General features: G+C 40.6%; 2 protein-coding genes across 7 annotated transcripts in view; one reads left to right on the forward strand and one right to left on the reverse strand.

The window, feature by feature from the left end:
* Window positions 1-2,247: 2,247 nt before the first annotated feature.
* phox2bb (paired like homeobox 2Bb) lies at window positions 2,248-4,115 on the forward strand. Its single transcript, XM_026358176.1, has 3 exons — window positions 2,248-2,488; window positions 3,137-3,324; window positions 3,687-4,115. Exons 1-3 carry the CDS (start codon window positions 2,248-2,250, stop codon window positions 4,113-4,115), a joined length of 858 nt encoding a protein of 285 aa, XP_026213961.1.
* A 1,693-nt stretch (window positions 4,116-5,808) lies between these two features.
* LOC113160188 (LIM and calponin homology domains-containing protein 1) overlaps window positions 5,809-17,064 on the reverse strand; it is a 65,361-nt gene continuing 54,105 nt past the window's right edge. For 3 of the 6 annotated variants that reach the window (XM_026357282.1, XM_026357281.1, XM_026357287.1), the window contains 13 exons: window positions 16,926-17,023; window positions 16,740-16,845; window positions 16,009-16,083; window positions 15,674-15,702; window positions 14,791-14,904; window positions 12,971-13,063; window positions 12,581-12,745; window positions 12,337-12,431; window positions 11,731-11,892; window positions 10,906-11,001; window positions 10,149-10,257; window positions 8,467-8,569; window positions 5,809-7,727 (listed from right to left, as the gene is read on the reverse strand). In XM_026357282.1, the coding sequence (XP_026213067.1) occupies window positions 7,702-7,727; window positions 8,467-8,569; window positions 10,149-10,257; window positions 10,906-11,001; window positions 11,731-11,892; window positions 12,337-12,431; window positions 12,581-12,745; window positions 12,971-13,063; window positions 14,791-14,904; window positions 15,674-15,702; window positions 16,009-16,083; window positions 16,740-16,845; window positions 16,926-17,023 (1,271 nt within the window). In that variant the 3' untranslated portion in view covers window positions 5,809-7,701. The remainder of the gene's footprint in view (window positions 7,728-8,466; window positions 8,570-10,148; window positions 10,258-10,905; window positions 11,002-11,730; window positions 11,893-12,336; window positions 12,432-12,580; window positions 12,746-12,970; window positions 13,064-14,790; window positions 14,905-15,673; window positions 15,703-16,008; window positions 16,084-16,739; window positions 16,846-16,925; window positions 17,024-17,064) is intronic. The other 3 variants (XM_026357283.1, XM_026357284.1, XM_026357286.1) reach the window with 3 other exon arrangements.

Consider the following 17,064-nt stretch of genomic DNA (forward strand, 5'->3'; position numbering starts at 1 on the left):
TACATAATAGAACCAGGTTGTGTCAAGAAAGAATTAACTTTTCTTCTCTTCTCGTTGATCTCTGAAAAGACAATGTACACAGGAAAGAAAGGGGAGAAACACACAACACGTCAGCAGTTGTGGAGAAAAATAATTGATGGCGAATGGGAGCGGGTTTTGTTTGTTGGGAGCTGCAGCAAAAATGTCCGATGTAAAAAAGCGTTTTGTGTTTCGTCTGCATTACACTGTTTTTATTATAAAACCCAGTTTCTATTTTTGAAAATACATTCACAAGGTGTTGAACTGAGACTCTTATTGTTTTTGTATTATCTACCTGCAGTCCGTGTTTTCATAAATAAATATTTCATGTTTCTGGCCTTCTTTAGTTATAATGAAAAATAAGATCAGTATTATGAAGAGTGAAACTCTAATGAATCTACAATGATCTTATAATAAAATGAAAAGGATCGTGAGACAAAGGTTTAAAAATATCCAGTGTCCAAAATGACGACAACACTGTTATAAACACTAGTGCGCATCATACTGAAATATTAGATAAATATCAGAGGAATATGGTTTTTGTGTAGAGCATCAAGATGAAAACATTTCTTCACGGATCAATCAGTGACGAACGAATCAAACATCACTCATCTGCTAAATTTATTTGATGCGCATTATTCCTGTTGCGCCTTTTTGTGTTTCGATAATTTAACAAACCCGCAGCTTCAAACGACGACTTGAACTCGATCCAATGAGGGGAAAAAAAAAGAAACACACCGGGTGTGTAAGCGCCATAGAAAACGCTTCACCTTATTACACAAACCAAATTAACCACTCAGCCAATATTGTGAGCCTAAGAGGTCCGATGACTGCCTCGCCAGTTCGTTACTTTCATTAGAAAGATGTTATTCGCCAAATAAACGAAATAATGAAAGTAATAAAGACAATTACAAACTCATTTGAATCATAAAAACATACCCGGAAGTTTAGCAGAGATGATGTTGCGTTAGTGCAGAGAAGGAATTTGGAAAATGATCTTTATTTGGGGGAAAAAGGGAAACTCATATAATCAAAACGAAACGAGTGGATGTTTATTACTGTGCATAAATTGCAGTGTCTCAAGCTTTTAATCCACAGAGACAATTTCTGACTTTCATTTCAGGTTTAGCTGCAGCTGGATTTTCAAATTGATGATGTTGATGTTCGGCGCTGTCCATGTTCTGGATGTGGTGAGTGTGCGCACATGTGAACATGAGCCGGTGTTAAAACCTTATTTTAACACAGGAAATGCGACAAATCGCTCAATGTGTTGGTGCAAATGTGTTTGTTTCTCACAGTCAGCGTCCTGAAACACTCCTGATGCCAGTTCCTGTCAAAACAGGTGATTTCAACCCAGCTGCAGATTTTTTTTTATTTGTCTAAAACATTAAGACTTTAAACGTAAACGAGTCCTCGAATCTACTCCACAAAATAAGTCGCTACACCTGATGAAACTGGTCTTGTGCAAAATATCAGAGTCAAAACCGGTGAAAAGAGCCGGAGCAGACGGGCAGAAAGAAGAGGCAGAGGGGGAATACTATGTGAAATCCTGCCCAAGGTATACGGTCGCTTAAAAGGCTTAAAAGCTTGGAGAAAATTGGATCAGGGAGAATCGTCACCCAACTTTCATTATTTCCAAGTGGTGTGATTGAATTAAAGGGCAAGATGGTGGTTGGAAAGGAGTGGGGCGGATGGGTAGAGGAGGTGGAGTGGAGGGGGTGCGGCGGGGATGGTGGAGGGGTGCGTAATGGCGTGGTATTAAATTCTAATTAGAGATGCAGGGGATCAATGATAGGGAGGTTGGACAGCCCGGGCCCCCAGTGCCAGCCCAATAGACTGATGAGTTATTGTCATGTAAAAAAGCGCTAGCAATAAGACCAAACGCTTTGCTATTGTCCAAGCGGAAAGAGCCAAGTTTATTATGAGGACTATATGCTCTAGAGACCTCGGGCTAGGCGGCTCTTAGGGGGCTTTTCATAAAACAGGGCTAGGTTCCTATAAAGGAGGCCAGTTTTGGAGCAGGCGCTGAGCAGTGCACATCTACCCACCGTCCAGCCTCCTTCCAACCAGTTCAAACCAAACCAGTCATCTTTCCCCCCCAACTCAGACCGGGCGTTCTCGTCAGTCTTGTTTTTTATATTTTTTTTCTTTCCAACCCATTTTTTGGGTGTTTTTGTTTGACATTTTTCCCGGGAAGTGCAGCTTTCTAACTCCACCGAGCTTTCTCAAATGTATAAAATGGAGTATTCTTACCTAAATTCCTCTGCCTACGAGTCATGTATGGCCGGGATGGACACATCGAGCTTGGCATCGGCCTATGCGGACTTCAGTTCGTGCAGTCAAGCCAGTGGGTTTCAGTACAATCCCATCAGGACCACTTTCGGGGCCACCTCCGGCTGTCCGTCCCTCACGCCGGGGTCCTGCAGCCTGGGGACCCTGCGAGACCACCAGAACAGCCCGTACGCCGCAGGTAAGCAGCAGCTCCGGAGCCTCAACCCTGCGTATTATAGGACGGCTTGATTGCATTTGAAAATGGAAATGTGTTTAGTATTTACCAAACGAAATTTGCTTACACAAATGAAAGAATTTATCACGTTAGAAGCGATTGCAGGCAAGCGGTAATTCGGTTACGGGGTTATACTATCCCAGTCACACCCAAAACCGCCAACAGAATTATCTTAAGCTGCCAAAATGATAGGCATAATTTATTTACTTTGCGATGAGACATAAAGCTTCGAAAATAATTAGATAACCAAAGACTAAAGCTCATTATTGACACCGAATTGGAGTTACAGTAGCAACAAGCGGGACGGACGCGAACATTATGACAAGTTTTCAAACTAGAGCCTCAATCTGAGAAGCAACAATTAGTTTAACATTACAATTAACCGAATCACAGGTCAGCAACGTTATCAAGTCACAACTAATCCACCGCGAATCAAAGACCTAATGGGACTGAAACCTCATCCCAGAGCCTTTAACCGAATTTTACACAAAAACTCGAATTTTAATTTTCTGCCATTTGACAACATCCCACTTCCACACATTCTTCATTTTAGCATTACGGCACAAATAACAGCAGAACACGTCTAACGGTGACATTTCATTTCGTTTACAGTTCCCTATAAACTCTTCACGGACCACGGTGGACTGAACGAGAAGAGAAAGCAGAGGCGCATCCGGACCACGTTCACCAGCGCCCAGCTGAAGGAGCTGGAGCGGGTTTTTGCTGAGACACACTACCCGGACATCTACACCAGAGAGGAGCTGGCACTCAAAATCGATCTGACTGAAGCCAGAGTGCAGGTACACAGACACCGGCTCTCCAACAGGCGCCACCCGGCTCCCGTTACGCACGGTTACGCACAATTAACCATGGACGTATTTATGATGCAAATGAGGAACATTTTAATATATAATATTAAATAACTCATTTTAACAGATTTAACGAAATAAAACATGAACTGCTTTGACATGTTGCACTACTGGCCTTCGATGGCTCAGTGTCTTTCTTGGGAACTAAAACGCATTAATAAGAAAATAATTTAGGAGAGAGTTCATCAACCTCCCTTGTCCTAAAGAGCTATTTAGGTCCATGTAGTTCTTTTACTAAATCATCTGCACACAGTTGTTTAACATTTCTATTTGCCCCCCTGTTCATTTTTCAGGTGTGGTTTCAAAACCGACGTGCCAAGTTCCGCAAGCAAGAGCGGGCTGCTGCAGCTGCCGCGGCGGCCGCCAAGTCGAGTTCTGGGAAGAAGTCCGACTCCAGAGATGAAGACAGCAAAGAGCCCAAATCCACCGACCCCGACAGCACAGGAGGACCGGGCCCCAACCCCGTGCCCACCTCCAACTGTGGCGGACCGAGCCCCACCGGAGGCCAGGTCAACACCTCTGGGAACGGACAGGTGGACCAAGTGAAGACATCCGTATCCACCGGCATGGGAGTGACAGCACCGAGTCAAGGCTGGGCCACCGCCCCGGGGACCATCACCTCTATCCCGGACTCATTGGGCGGGCCATTCGCCAGCGTACTGTCGTCTTTGCAAAGACAGAACGGAGCCAAAGCTACATTAGTAAAGACCAGCATGTTCTAATGAAGCGCTACTGCGGGGGGAAGACGAACAGAGCAACTTCTCCGGAGACTGAAAAGCAATTTCCCCAGACAGACTCACGGACCATTAAAAGCAGTTAAAACAAGATGACAACTCTGTTATTTTATTTTTATGCCTTGCGTCATTTCTTGTGGTCAGCTGAAACCTTTTATTCTGTACAAATATCCACTTTGACAAGTCTGATACCAACAATATCATTAAAACAGGTGCCAGGCGGGTGAATGACACTTGAGCTGAGATTATAGGCATCAATTCGAAACAAAAGAGCATATCTCACCACAAAGCAAATGTTTTAAGACCGACAAATACACATTTAAGGCTGAACACTGGATGGAAAGACTTGTTGAGGTGAATGAATAAACAGACGTCTGTGCACTGGAAACGCGCAGTGCCATCAGTGAGCAGCGGAGCCGCGTAAAGTCCCATTATATGTCAGAGTTCAACAGCTGCTTTGTTTGGTAGAGACATTAAATATCCGCCAGTGAAGCTGCTCTCTCACTAACCCACCACTGAAGCAACAACTATCCAACACTGACGCTGACGCATTTCGCTGCTCTGTTCCCTACAGACACGACCTGCTGTGTGGACGTCGCCTCTTACAGCTGTGGGTTTTCTTTCTTCTTTGTTTTCAGAGCTGCTCAGAGTTTAGTTTCTTTAAATTATCGATATGAACACAAATTATTCCTCGAAGAAAAAAAGGCACAAACTACTGCAATGTTCACCTCTGACAGGAATCTGTGTGTTTTGTGTGTCTTTCTACGGCAGTGTTTTTGTGGCTCAGATTGTATAGTGTTAATACGTATTATTGTCTCCTATAGTTGAACCATAGGCCATACTCCCTTGTAGATCGATCATACAAGTCTTTTTGATGTTTTACAAAGTTCCCTCGGAAGAATTTATTTTGGGTAAAAAAACGGGAATGGATGCAAACATTGTATTTATTTCTCTATAATTTGCATGTTGTCTTTTTGTCTGATTTTCCAATGATTTCTCTCCCATTTTGTGAACATTATGTATCATGTTTTGTCCAGGATCTGAAAGTTATTTATATGTAGGTAATGAATGCTTATATTTAAGAAGGAAATATTTCTACATGTGCACATAGTTTTCCAGGTGTACCATTGAAATGGTTGTTGATGATAAAAAAATAATAATAGTCCGAGTTGCTTTGTCATGTTTTATTTAAGAAATGAAAACGAAATTATCACAATTTCTCCTGATTCCAACGAATAATAGAGAAACTGAAGATTTAAGATGTGTAGAACTTCATATTGGTTGATTTATTTTAAGGGGAAGATGTCGACATAAGTTTTGCACTGAGACTCTGATAACTTGACCAAATAATGAACCAACACGGAGCAGATTACACCGATACCATTTCTGAGCATATCTTCATAGAATAGAGGCCAAATTAATTTAATCCCATCAAACAGGCCACAGAAGTCGCTGCAGCACCTGTCTGATTTGCAGCTACATCATTTTTAACAGTGTGTTTTGGATTTTATCAGCCAACCTATTTGCTTTAAGCATCTAAATTGAACATTGTTAATATCATATAAAGGGGAACAGACTTGTTTTGCAGCTTGTTGCAGCCACGACTTCAGCTGCAGAAGCAAATATTCGTGAATGTGTCAGTAATGATCGTGGAATGACAAATACAATCATTCACCAACCATTTTCATTTATATCATTTTATTCAGAAACATACAGTATGCTATAAATGCATTTGCATTTAAACATCAAATGAATCTATATTTCGGATAGTGCCCAGGTGAATATTACAATAAATACAGAACAGACGTGAAGGTTTTCAGGTTTTCTGAATATACAGCAGCGCCTCAAAGATCCCGCTATAAGAGACTCAGCCGAGATTTAGTCGTTAACTAAATGAGGATTAAAAAATAAAACACACAGTCGGAACAGAAGCTTCAAAATACTGTAGATCAGAGATGGAGCTGGAGGGGAAGCCTGGCTATAGGGACGAGGAGGAGGCTGCTAATTTACTTTCATACAGCAAATCATTTGGTTTTAGGCTTAAACGTGCATTTTTCTTAAACACCCATAAAACAGAACCGAGCTCTTCTCATACAAGTAAAAAAAAAAAAAAGACAAAGAAGCAGGTGACTTTAAAAAGCTGAACACTGCTGGTATGTGTTCATATTATCTGCTCTTTTTACTATATGCAACATGTACTGGTGACTGCTTCATCTCTATAAATGTGTCCTACCACTGAGCAATTATCAAAATGATCTCCAATTATCAAAATTACCTTAACAGCATATGCAAGTCTATATCGCTCTAGAATAAAACTTAAAAAATTAAATCAACGGTTCCCCTGAAGTATATATACTCTACACTGTGTATTTTCCATCATCATATGTATTCATTTCTTTCTTTGCATTGGTTTTATCACTGCAAATCACAGAGGAGAATATGAAACTAAGCATGTTTATGTGAAAAGAAACGGTACTTATCAACTGAAGTAAAGCACGATATGAGGGAGGGCTGCAGCCTGTGTGTCTGGTGAGGTGAGGAGTTCAAATTTGGCTAAATCCCCCCCAAATAAATAAATAAAGGAGAAATAAAACACTACATACCTGGTGTTTTTTCCCTGCATCACCTTGCTTTCTTAAGGCACATTAAAGTACTGACTTCCCAAACTGACAGGCCGACTGAGGAACAACCCGCTGTGACCCAAACGCACAAAAACAGCTCACAAGTCATGTTATTGCCCCAATGATGAAACTACATCCACCACGTTTATATTAGAACCTAATTTTATTCAGAGGCATAATGGACCACGGTTTGGGCCAACGGAGAGGAAAAGTGACTACTACTGTAAAGTGACATTTATTGCACTTTGAATAAATGACATTTGTGTATATTTTGGTTTTAATGGAGTACTTCAATGTAGGGACACATGATTATTCATATTAATATTATTATTAAAGTCGGAGCTGCCTGATCACATATTCCGTTTTCTTTCTAGATTTTGGACTTATCACTGCAAATTATGATACTCTTTCTTAAATGAAAGCGAGATTAAGCAATTCAACAGCTGGGTGATATACTGCATTTTCATCCTATGGAACTGAATGGTAAATATTCACATTTCTTTTCAACGAGGAAAATAGAATCAGATTCTACTTAAACATTAACGCCATATTTTATTTCAGTGTCTTCATTTGGACAGTATAGGATATCAGTATAGCCTACCTGTGTTTGAAGCATCTGTAAATGTTAGTATTTTTTTTCAACATGGCCGCCTCTCTGGAACGGTCTCTCTCATGCTGCATGATGAAACAGAGTCTGTGGTGGCACAAGGACCAATCAAATCCAGATTTCACTCACGTATCAGATGACATAAACACAAAGAATATCTTTTTTTTTTCTAAACATTTGACAGTTCTCAGATCCCGGTTTGGCCCACATGATGAATCTTCAGCGGTTATTGTGCTGCAGAGGATGCAAAAGATCCCGACACACTGTGAAGGACATGATTTGCAGATAATCAGGTTAAAACACGGATGAGTTTTCTTCCATGAACCTTGTGCTTTTCTGTCGAGCCTCACAACGTGGTCGGCTGTCCGGCCGCTAGAAAAGAAAAAACACAGAAGAAGACCCACAGTTTTATAAACTGTAATTATCTAGGATTTTAAGGTCTAGCGAAAGAAAAACCTCCTCATTTGGCTTAAAGGCTGGAGAGTCTTTCGATTCAGTCTCTGATAGTTTTGTGGATTTTGTGGTTTTCTGAGGCCCACGTGGTAACAGCTGCTGATAGGTTATTCAAACACGAGCATGAACCTCTGCTCATGTGCAGCCAAGGTGAAAAGGATGGAAAGTTACATCCTCTGCATCCCTGCACCTGCTTCACTGAGGCCGACACTCCTTTATTAAAGCTGCATTGGTGGAGATTTCTATATTAAAATGCACTCGTCCCATCAGCCTCACAGCAGCAATAAAGAATTCAACTTTTGAAATATACCTCAAGTATTTTTTTAATCATAGAGTAGTGTTGCATTTACTTTAAAGACAATAAATCAAACAAACCTTTGTTCATGACCACTGTGTTTATTGCTGGTGCTACACCACCACCTTAGTGGGAACATTCAAATCTGAAATATGGCCAATATCACCAAACACCGATTTCAGAAAATGACTAAACTCCATCTTCATGAGAATTACGTGGGACAAAGGTTATTTGTTTCGGTTTTCTTGGAAACAGCTGTTTCATAATTCAATTTTGTTTTTGATAGATCAATGAGGACATTTCTACATTAAAAATAATAAGAATCTGAGATTGGGTGGGGAGCATGGAAGTAATGGGACTCACAGCGGGAGCGGATGTAGCACTGGTGGCAGTTGAGAAGGCCGTTTCTAATCCGGACGTCCGTCCCCGTGGTTGTGTCTCCTAGCTGTCCCTTGCACACCCCACACTGCAGACAAAACGAGCAAATGAGAGAGAAAAAGACAAAATGAGAAACCGAGAGGATGTTTTGATTAAAATTAGATATTTACAGTGGCATAAAAAACTATGTGAACCTTTTGGAGTTTCATAGTTTTCTGCATTAATTTGTCATAAAATGTGATCTGATCTCCATCTAAGTCAAGAGTATTAACAAATTAGTTCATGTGCCTCTTTCATGTCTTTATTGAGAACAATCATAAAACCTCAACGTGAGAGTGGAAAAAGTATGTGAACCCTCAAATTAAATAACCTCAAAAAGTCAGGTGTTAGGATACCTGGAGTCTTATTAAGAAAATTGTTTGGAGGTGAGGCTACTTCGACTGACAAAAAGAATATGCTTATGTGAGCCATGCCTCGCTAAAAGGAGCTTTCAGAGCATCTACAATCAATATTTGTTCATTTACATAAAGCTGGAAAGGTTACAAAGTGATGTCAAAGACTTTATAGAAATTCACCAGTTTACAACCAATCTACAAATGGAGACACTTTGGGACTGTGGCTACTCGACCAAGAAGTGGGCGGCCAGTCAAAATGACCTTAAGAACACAACAAACACTCATTAATGAGGTAAAGAAACAACCCAGAGTGACAGCCAAAGATTTAAAGGCATCATAGGAACTGGCCATGTGTTCAAGCACATCCACACTCCACAGCAGTATTGGTAAAATCTTTTGTGGACTGACAAAACTATATTGAACTATTTGGAAAGAACACACAGGACTATATCTGGCATAAAAAAGGCACTGCATATCATCATGTAAACATCATCTTAATTGTGGGATGGTGGAGGAAACATCATGATTGGGGCCTGCTTTGCTGCATCAGGGCCTGGTCAGCTTGTAGTGATTGGGGGGGGGAGATGAATTCCCAAGTTTATCAAAAATACTTTAGGATAATGTGAGAATGTCTGTACGTCAGCTGAAGCTCTATAGAAGTTGGGTGATGCTACAGGACATCGACCCAAAACACACAACAGAATGGCTTCAGAAAAACAAAACCTGACTTTTGGAATGGCCAAGTCAGAGCCCAGACCTCAACCCAATGGAGATGCTATGGAACGACTTGGGTTCAACCAGTTATAATTTCTAATACATACTTTCACCACTGTTACTGTAAGGTTTTTATGGTTGTTCTCAATAAAGACATGAAAGAATTCAAAATCAGAATTTTTGTGTCATTATTTTAGGCACATTATATTTGTTACTACTCTTAACTTAGATGAAAATGACAAACTACTACAGAAAACCATGAAAAGGTTCACATACTTTTTTTTTGCCACTGTATGTGTTAACTGCTGTTATTACATAATTTAAAACTCAACATTTTCTGATCTGCCAAAATCATTGGGCTGTTGATTTTAGCAACTGTCCATTGAAAAGGAGTAAAGATTGCTCTGTTATTTTCAGCTGTGGATTAATACACTTTTATACACATTTATTGAATATTAGTAGCAGCAGGAACTTATATGAGGGATTGAGTCAATATAAACTATGCAGTGTATAGCAGTGTAATAATTCTAATGGATAATAACAGAATGAGCCATTAACCTTGAAGCAGTGAATGTGGAAGTAAAGACTCAGGGTCTCTATGATCATGGCTGCCCCCTTCCCTAACGGCTGGCCACAGCTGGAGCACAGCTTCTTCCCACTGACAGACCTACAACAAAGGGAAACAGAAACTTTTGAAGAGATTGTTCAATACTTTACATTGTTAACAAAGAGTTAATAAGCCGTTTGTTCAACTGTGTTTTGTCATCCAGTAAATTTATAACGGAGGAGGAATAATGCCATTTATCAACAAGTAGTGTTAGAAAAAACAAGATAAACAGAACCGAGAAGAAGAATTAAGATAGTTTTTTTAAAGAAAAATGAATTCCACTGCCTAGCTTACAGTGCCTTGGGTGCCTTTGCTGTTTTTGTTTGTATTTCTATTGAATGGGGTCCTTTTGTTTGTTAATCTACTTCGGGCTCTGTGGCTGACGTCATTGTGTGTTTATGCTTCTTGTGTGCACCGTTTCTTAAATTGTATTTTATTGCTGCTGCACACAAGCACTAAAATATCTTTGACACAAGGACAGCTCTGGCATATTTGCAGCATTTGAGTTATGAATGTGTCCCCTGTAAAAATAAACAAAAGATTAAATAAAACTATGAAGTAACCCTGAAATTCCAGGCAGGTTAATGCTGCAGTGGCACACGTTATGAGATGGGTGGAAAAATGTAGGCAGCAAAGCAGAAAATGACAATGCAGAAATGAACTGCCCCCTCCGCCCCTGCCCTTCCCTCCATGTTTGTAATGCAGTACCTGTTGGGTGCTGGAGGCAGTGTGTCTGGGGGTGGCGGACATGCTGCGGGGGTCTTTGATGAACGGTGGCTCATGTTATTATCAATAGAATCACTCCTGGAAATGGACAGCAACATGCAACATGATGATGACTCACAGATACAGTGACACTATTGGCTGCCAGAGTCAGACACCAACCAATCCAAGACAAGGCAACATCGACGCAGGGTTTGAGCTAAACCCAGTGATACCGAGTTCTTTAAAATGTGTTGTGCATGTTCCTACAGTCTGATTCTACTGATAACATTTAAAACACCTTTTTCTTTTCATGCAATATTGATACTTTACACAATGAAGCAGCAAGTATGAGGAAAAACGACAGGTCCCAGATGCCACCTGCTGGCCAAAGAGCCGAACTGAACTACTGAGTGATGATTTCTAAAATACGATACATCTGGTACAAAATGTGAAGGTCAAAGAAAATGATGATGTTTTAAAACATATGAGATATTTCAACAATAAATACAATGGTAAAGACCCTTATGTAGCCATATGTCATTTTGCAACTGACACTGAATTTAAATAATCTTTCTTTTAATACAAAAGACATGTATAATATCGTCTAAATAAACACACCTGAATATTTCCTTTGTTGTGATACAAGGTACTTGTGGTGCTGAACACTATGCTGTTGTGCAATAGCATGCTCTTATCTAACCACCATACATTAGAGAAGAAAAAAAAAACCCTGACTTGAAAAGACACCATGTTTGTCAAAGTAAATCCTTCAGCTGTGGTGCGACTTGGACAGGAGGCCATTTCTCTCTCACACACACAGACACAAACCTTCGCTCTCCTGCAGACCGGCTGGATTTGCTGCTGTCCGCTGAGGTCTCCTGTTGCTTTTTCAGTGGAGTCGAGGTTTTGGCCGGCATCGTGGGAAGTTTTTGGCCGTTCTGCAGACTGTGACCGAGATTCTCAGCCCGACTGCTGCTCTGACTCACCGAGCTGAGGATCACAGAAATAATTTCTAAATGATTTATATCTGATATCAATAAAAAATAAAAAATAATTTGTGTTTTTCTACTTTTTACATTTTATTTAATCATAGTAAAAGATTTATACCTTTTCTTAATAAACAGAGCTAATAAACAGAGCACTTAAATCTAAGTGACAAAATAATAATAAAAACAAAAGACTTAAAGACTCATTCATCCTATTTCAAGTATAAGAAGTTTCAAGGTTTTAAGTACTACTGTAAGTTCTTGCATGGCAGTTCCCTAACAATCTGAGTCTTCCGTGCTTCTGACATGGTTGGAAAGAAATCTTTAAGGCCTGAGAGAGACATTGTTGGCAGGTGGAATTTTCTACTGTAGCATCTAAGCTTCTTTTTAAGTCACTGTGGCTCACATAAAACATTTACTGTCATACCACAGCACACCATTCACCAACCTCCTGCCAGTTTTCATGCTGTCATCAGCGGTGCTCAAGTCACTGGTCCAGTCATTTTCTCTTCGCTTCCATTCCACACTCTCCGTGCTCCCCTTCTGTGCCGTCCAATGAGAAAGAGGGATCAATTAGCTGAACGGCCAATCTGAAAACACTGTGGTCACTCACATAATTCTAACTGTCTCCTCCTGAACTGCCACGAGATTAATCCTTACATCTAACAAACTATTTAACATCAGTTATTCACCGACTGCTTTTCCAGCAGTTCCTGCTTGCGTTCCCAACCAGCCAGTGATCGGACGATGCTGTCCTGGGGCTCTGACATGGAGGACAGCTCCCCTCGGCTGGGGGATGGCAGGGCTGAGGAGCGGGGTGTCAGCGGTGTCACAGTCTCTTCTAATATCCTACGCTCCTGTTGTGATGGGAAAGTGGAGGGAGAGATATCAAGAACATTAGGACATGGGACAATAAGCAAATACACTTCATACACTTCTAGGTTTGAACACACACTTCACACATTTTAACTGGTGACTACGGTCAGTAGTTTTCCTATTCTGAATTACACAAAAACAGATTAATTGAATTCCAGAAATCACACCACAGGTTCAACATGTGCCCATATGGATAAAACACACACCTCCTCATGGTATTTCCTCTCCTCCTCTGCCACCTCCCTCTGTGCCTTCTCCCATTCCTCCTTCAGCTTCTCCTGCTCCTGTTGGTACTTCTCCTGTTACCATGGCAACAGACACATGACATACAGCACAGAGCCTCAACAAGGAGGAGACTAAATTGCCTGCAGGAGGATATTTTTGGCAGAAAAACAAAGATGATGCAAAGACATATCTGGCATCAAAAGGGCTTTGAGAGGCTTTTCATGGGCTTCTGTTTTTTTTAATCTGTCAGTGATGAAAAAAAAAAAAACTCTCCTCGTGCAGTCTGTCTAACTTAATTGAAGAAGTGACTGGGACCTGTGGCTCCTGCTGCGATAGTTGGTTTACTGTATACACTTTCTAGATGAGCCGCCCTCAGTATGTGCTGTTAGTATAGAGGCATAAATGAATGCAAAGGTAGCTTGCTAATCCACTATTGATTGCTCAGGTTGAATACTTGCTTAAGGGATAAAAAGAGCAACAAAAAGATCAGAAGCAGGCAGTGCAGACAAAAGGCACAAACAGCCTGTTGAACACAGGGTTCCTACACAAGTTTGATTTAAAAAATCTCCTTATGTTTTTCAGAACTTAATTTAAACTAAAACTAACCTTGGTGTATGCTAATAACTAGGCAACACAACCACAAAAAACATCACACCCCTCACTCAAGATCATTGTGCAGTCTTAACTTGTGTAGGAACCCCATAAGAAGGCTAAATTAAAGATCAAAGATATAGAGAGAAGACAAGACAAATGACACACAGACAACCAGTGAAGTAACAAGCACATTGATGCACCAGACATTCATCAATTTCAGCGCATCTCATCTCAAACGGTCCTGCAACCTCTGCTGTGATCACTGTTGGTTTCATTCATGATTTATTAGAATTAATAAGTATACAAGACTATGAATATCAATTAATCCTTTAAATGTGAAATAACATGCAGACTTGAGATGCACCTCTTATTGGTTGAGGAGGGAGAGGGTGATCTGGGCAGCAGCAACAGCAGCAACCTTGGACAAAGTCCTTATCTGTTTGTGTGTGCATGAGATGGAGACAGTGGAAACCAATTTAAAGGTTCTTCTGCTGCACAAAACCGCCCTCTAGTGGTCAAGGTGTGCATAGCAGCTGGGATGTGCCTTCAGATGAGGATGTGCTCAATACAAAACAAATGTGGATGAAAGCTATGCAAGAAATGTGGTTAATCATTCTGATTGTAGGATGAGCAATGGTCGTCACACAGAAGCTGACTGTGTGAATTTACTGTTATAGAAAAACACCTAAACATTTCCTGGATTACAACGCACTGCAGCTTTGCTATGACCAGTCTACCTTGGAAGCAAATTAATCTAAATGCCTTAATCCAAATGATTTTTGACCAAATTCAATATTGTGGGGTACTCTGGTAACCTGCTGTACCTACTGAGGTGTACTGTAAATTTAATGCCAATTAAGAGAGAGGAGTTTTAATTATAGTTTAGAAGACAAAGCCCATAGAGGCTTTGTGGTGCTATGGATTTTACTACTACTACTACTACTACTACTACTACTACTACTACTACTACTACTACTACTACTACTACTACTAAACTTAAAGAATTTCCCCAAATGGTATTAATAAAGTGTATTATTTAATCTACATGATTACCAATTACTGAACCTGCTAGAAGAAAATTTTAATCCTCTTTATTCTGCATGTAATCCTGGTCTCTTACTCTTCCCACTGAGCACCATAAGGAACTAAAGCCTTAACCATGCAGGTCTGCGTGCCATGCTGTACCCTTTGAGGTATTTCTATGTACCTGCAGCATGCGCTCCTGCTCTTGCTGCCACCTTTCCTGACGCTTTCGCTCCTCATCCAGGTCCCAAGACCAGTGGTCACCCCGCCTGGCCTGGGGCAACACTGGGACTGACACCTGATAGATCCCAACACACAAACACACATACACACACATCAACATGCAAAAATGCACGCAAATACTCATGCATACAATGACATCCGACCACATCCAGTTCTCACACACGCATAGTCTCACCCAACCATGAAGGCAATAACCGATTGAGATGGCCCACCAATACACAAATCCACCAATGTGCAAACATTCACCACAGGAAAAGAGAAAGGAAGAAAAGGACACAGAAATAGTTGGTCTACCACAACAGCACTACTCCAATGCTAGCCAAAGGCTTCCTACTAAGGAGAGAGAAGACAGAGAAAGAGAGAGATGAGCTTAAATGAAAACTAAAGCACTCTCGGCCTTCGTCTACAGCATCCTCATCTGGCATGCTACATGAACATCTGCCCTGTGATATGTAGCTGAGCCCGGCACAGTCAGCTCCTTTAGTGAGCCAGAGGTAGGAACAAATTCCTGATCACAGTAAATGACGACATTTTGCTTGCAAACCATTGTACGGGACTGATATTCATTATGATACTGTATATTAATAACACTAGCACTGTTCTTGAATGAGTTCATTCTAGTCATTGTCATGTTTTTTTTTTTTTTTGACTCTGTTGTGTTAAGAGACTCTTCATCGGCTGCTTAGAGTGAAATTTGCAATTAGTTTTATTTGAATCTTTCACATTTTCTACATCAAACTATGGGTCCCCATCAGCAATTCATAGCAATGTTGATAAGCCAGATGAGAATTAGAAGGGATCATCAGTCATAAGATGCTACTCACATTTACACGGCGGTCCTTCTCTGCCTCTTCTGTAGAGTAAGTATGAGAGAAAACTTTAGTTAAAGAGTTTAAACAAACTTAATACAGGTGATCAAATTAACTGTTATGACAGGGCAAATAGTGTTGAAAATGAGAATGTGCCAAGTGTTGGTTTGAAAACCTGAGGAGGAAAGATGCAATAAAAGCACATTTAAAGTGAAGAGACAGCACATCACTAATCATTCACAACACTCTGGAAATTAGTTCAAATCACAAATGGGGGTAACCTGCTGTTGTCTGTGCCTGGAAATGACAGGACAACCCTGTACATTCAGCACTCGTGGGCAGACATTTACCTGGCGGAGCGAAGAACTCCAAGCGTAACTTAGGGTTGCTGGTTGCCAGCGGAGATCTGACACTGTTTGCATACTCTATAGCGAAGTAAAAACATGTGGGTGGAAGAAAAAGGGGAGATGAGGGAAGGAGGGAAGGGAGGGAAATGATGGGGGATAGAAAGGTGTCAAAACCAGGATCCAGACTAGATGCCAGGGATAATGAAGTTTAACTGGGGAGGAGCAAAACCGCAATACTCCAGAGATGATGTACGTTATATTGGTAAACTCTTCAGAGACTATCATTACAAACCAAACTGAATATTAATAAAACACTAACTCAAGTGGTTAAAAGACCTACTGAACTGAATAATAAGTGCAGTTTCTTTTATATAGTACTGTTTAAAAGTCACCATTACATTTGTTTTTGTTAGCAACGCTAAAATATTTATTTATTTTATTTAGACTATGGAGGAATGAACCAGATGAAGCAGCCAGATGAGCCAGGACAGGTGGACTTCTTTTGGTCTCCCAAAGAAGAAATTCTTCTCAGAGGTCACACTCTATTTTTATCTAAGGTATTTGTGTTTTTAATATTGTGTGAGAATTTCCTCTTTGACCCAGATCCTAACACATCCCAGCACAACAGTAAATCAGGAAGTGTGCCTAGTTGAAGGGCAAAAGGGGAAGTAACAGCAAATTCAGGACATGTGTGGGAATAAAAAGCTGCTTGTTTGGTAACTGAGTTCACTCACCTGCCGTTGTTTCCCTTTGTGGGTGATATTCAAATGATCCAGGTGCAGCTAAGCTTGGTACATTCTCTCTTCTCTGCAACAACCCCTGGGAGCTGGGAACACTTGTCTGCATGGAGATTCAAGATTATCTGTTGGGTGGCTGGGTGATTGCTTCTGTTGATATGTTAATTTGATAACCAGCCTCACCTGTAAAGTTATTGTCTGACTTCGTTGTGTGCTGACCGCTGATTGGACAAGGTTGGAGCTGTTCTGAGTCGATGATACAGACTTCTCTGGTTCAGCCTCTGAAAACACATTTTTATCAGTAATAAATTAAATTTTAATT

Source organism: Anabas testudineus, chromosome 10 (assembly GCF_900324465.2).
Source record: "Anabas testudineus chromosome 10, fAnaTes1.2, whole genome shotgun sequence".
Taxonomy (NCBI): Eukaryota; Metazoa; Chordata; class Actinopteri; order Anabantiformes; family Anabantidae; genus Anabas; species Anabas testudineus.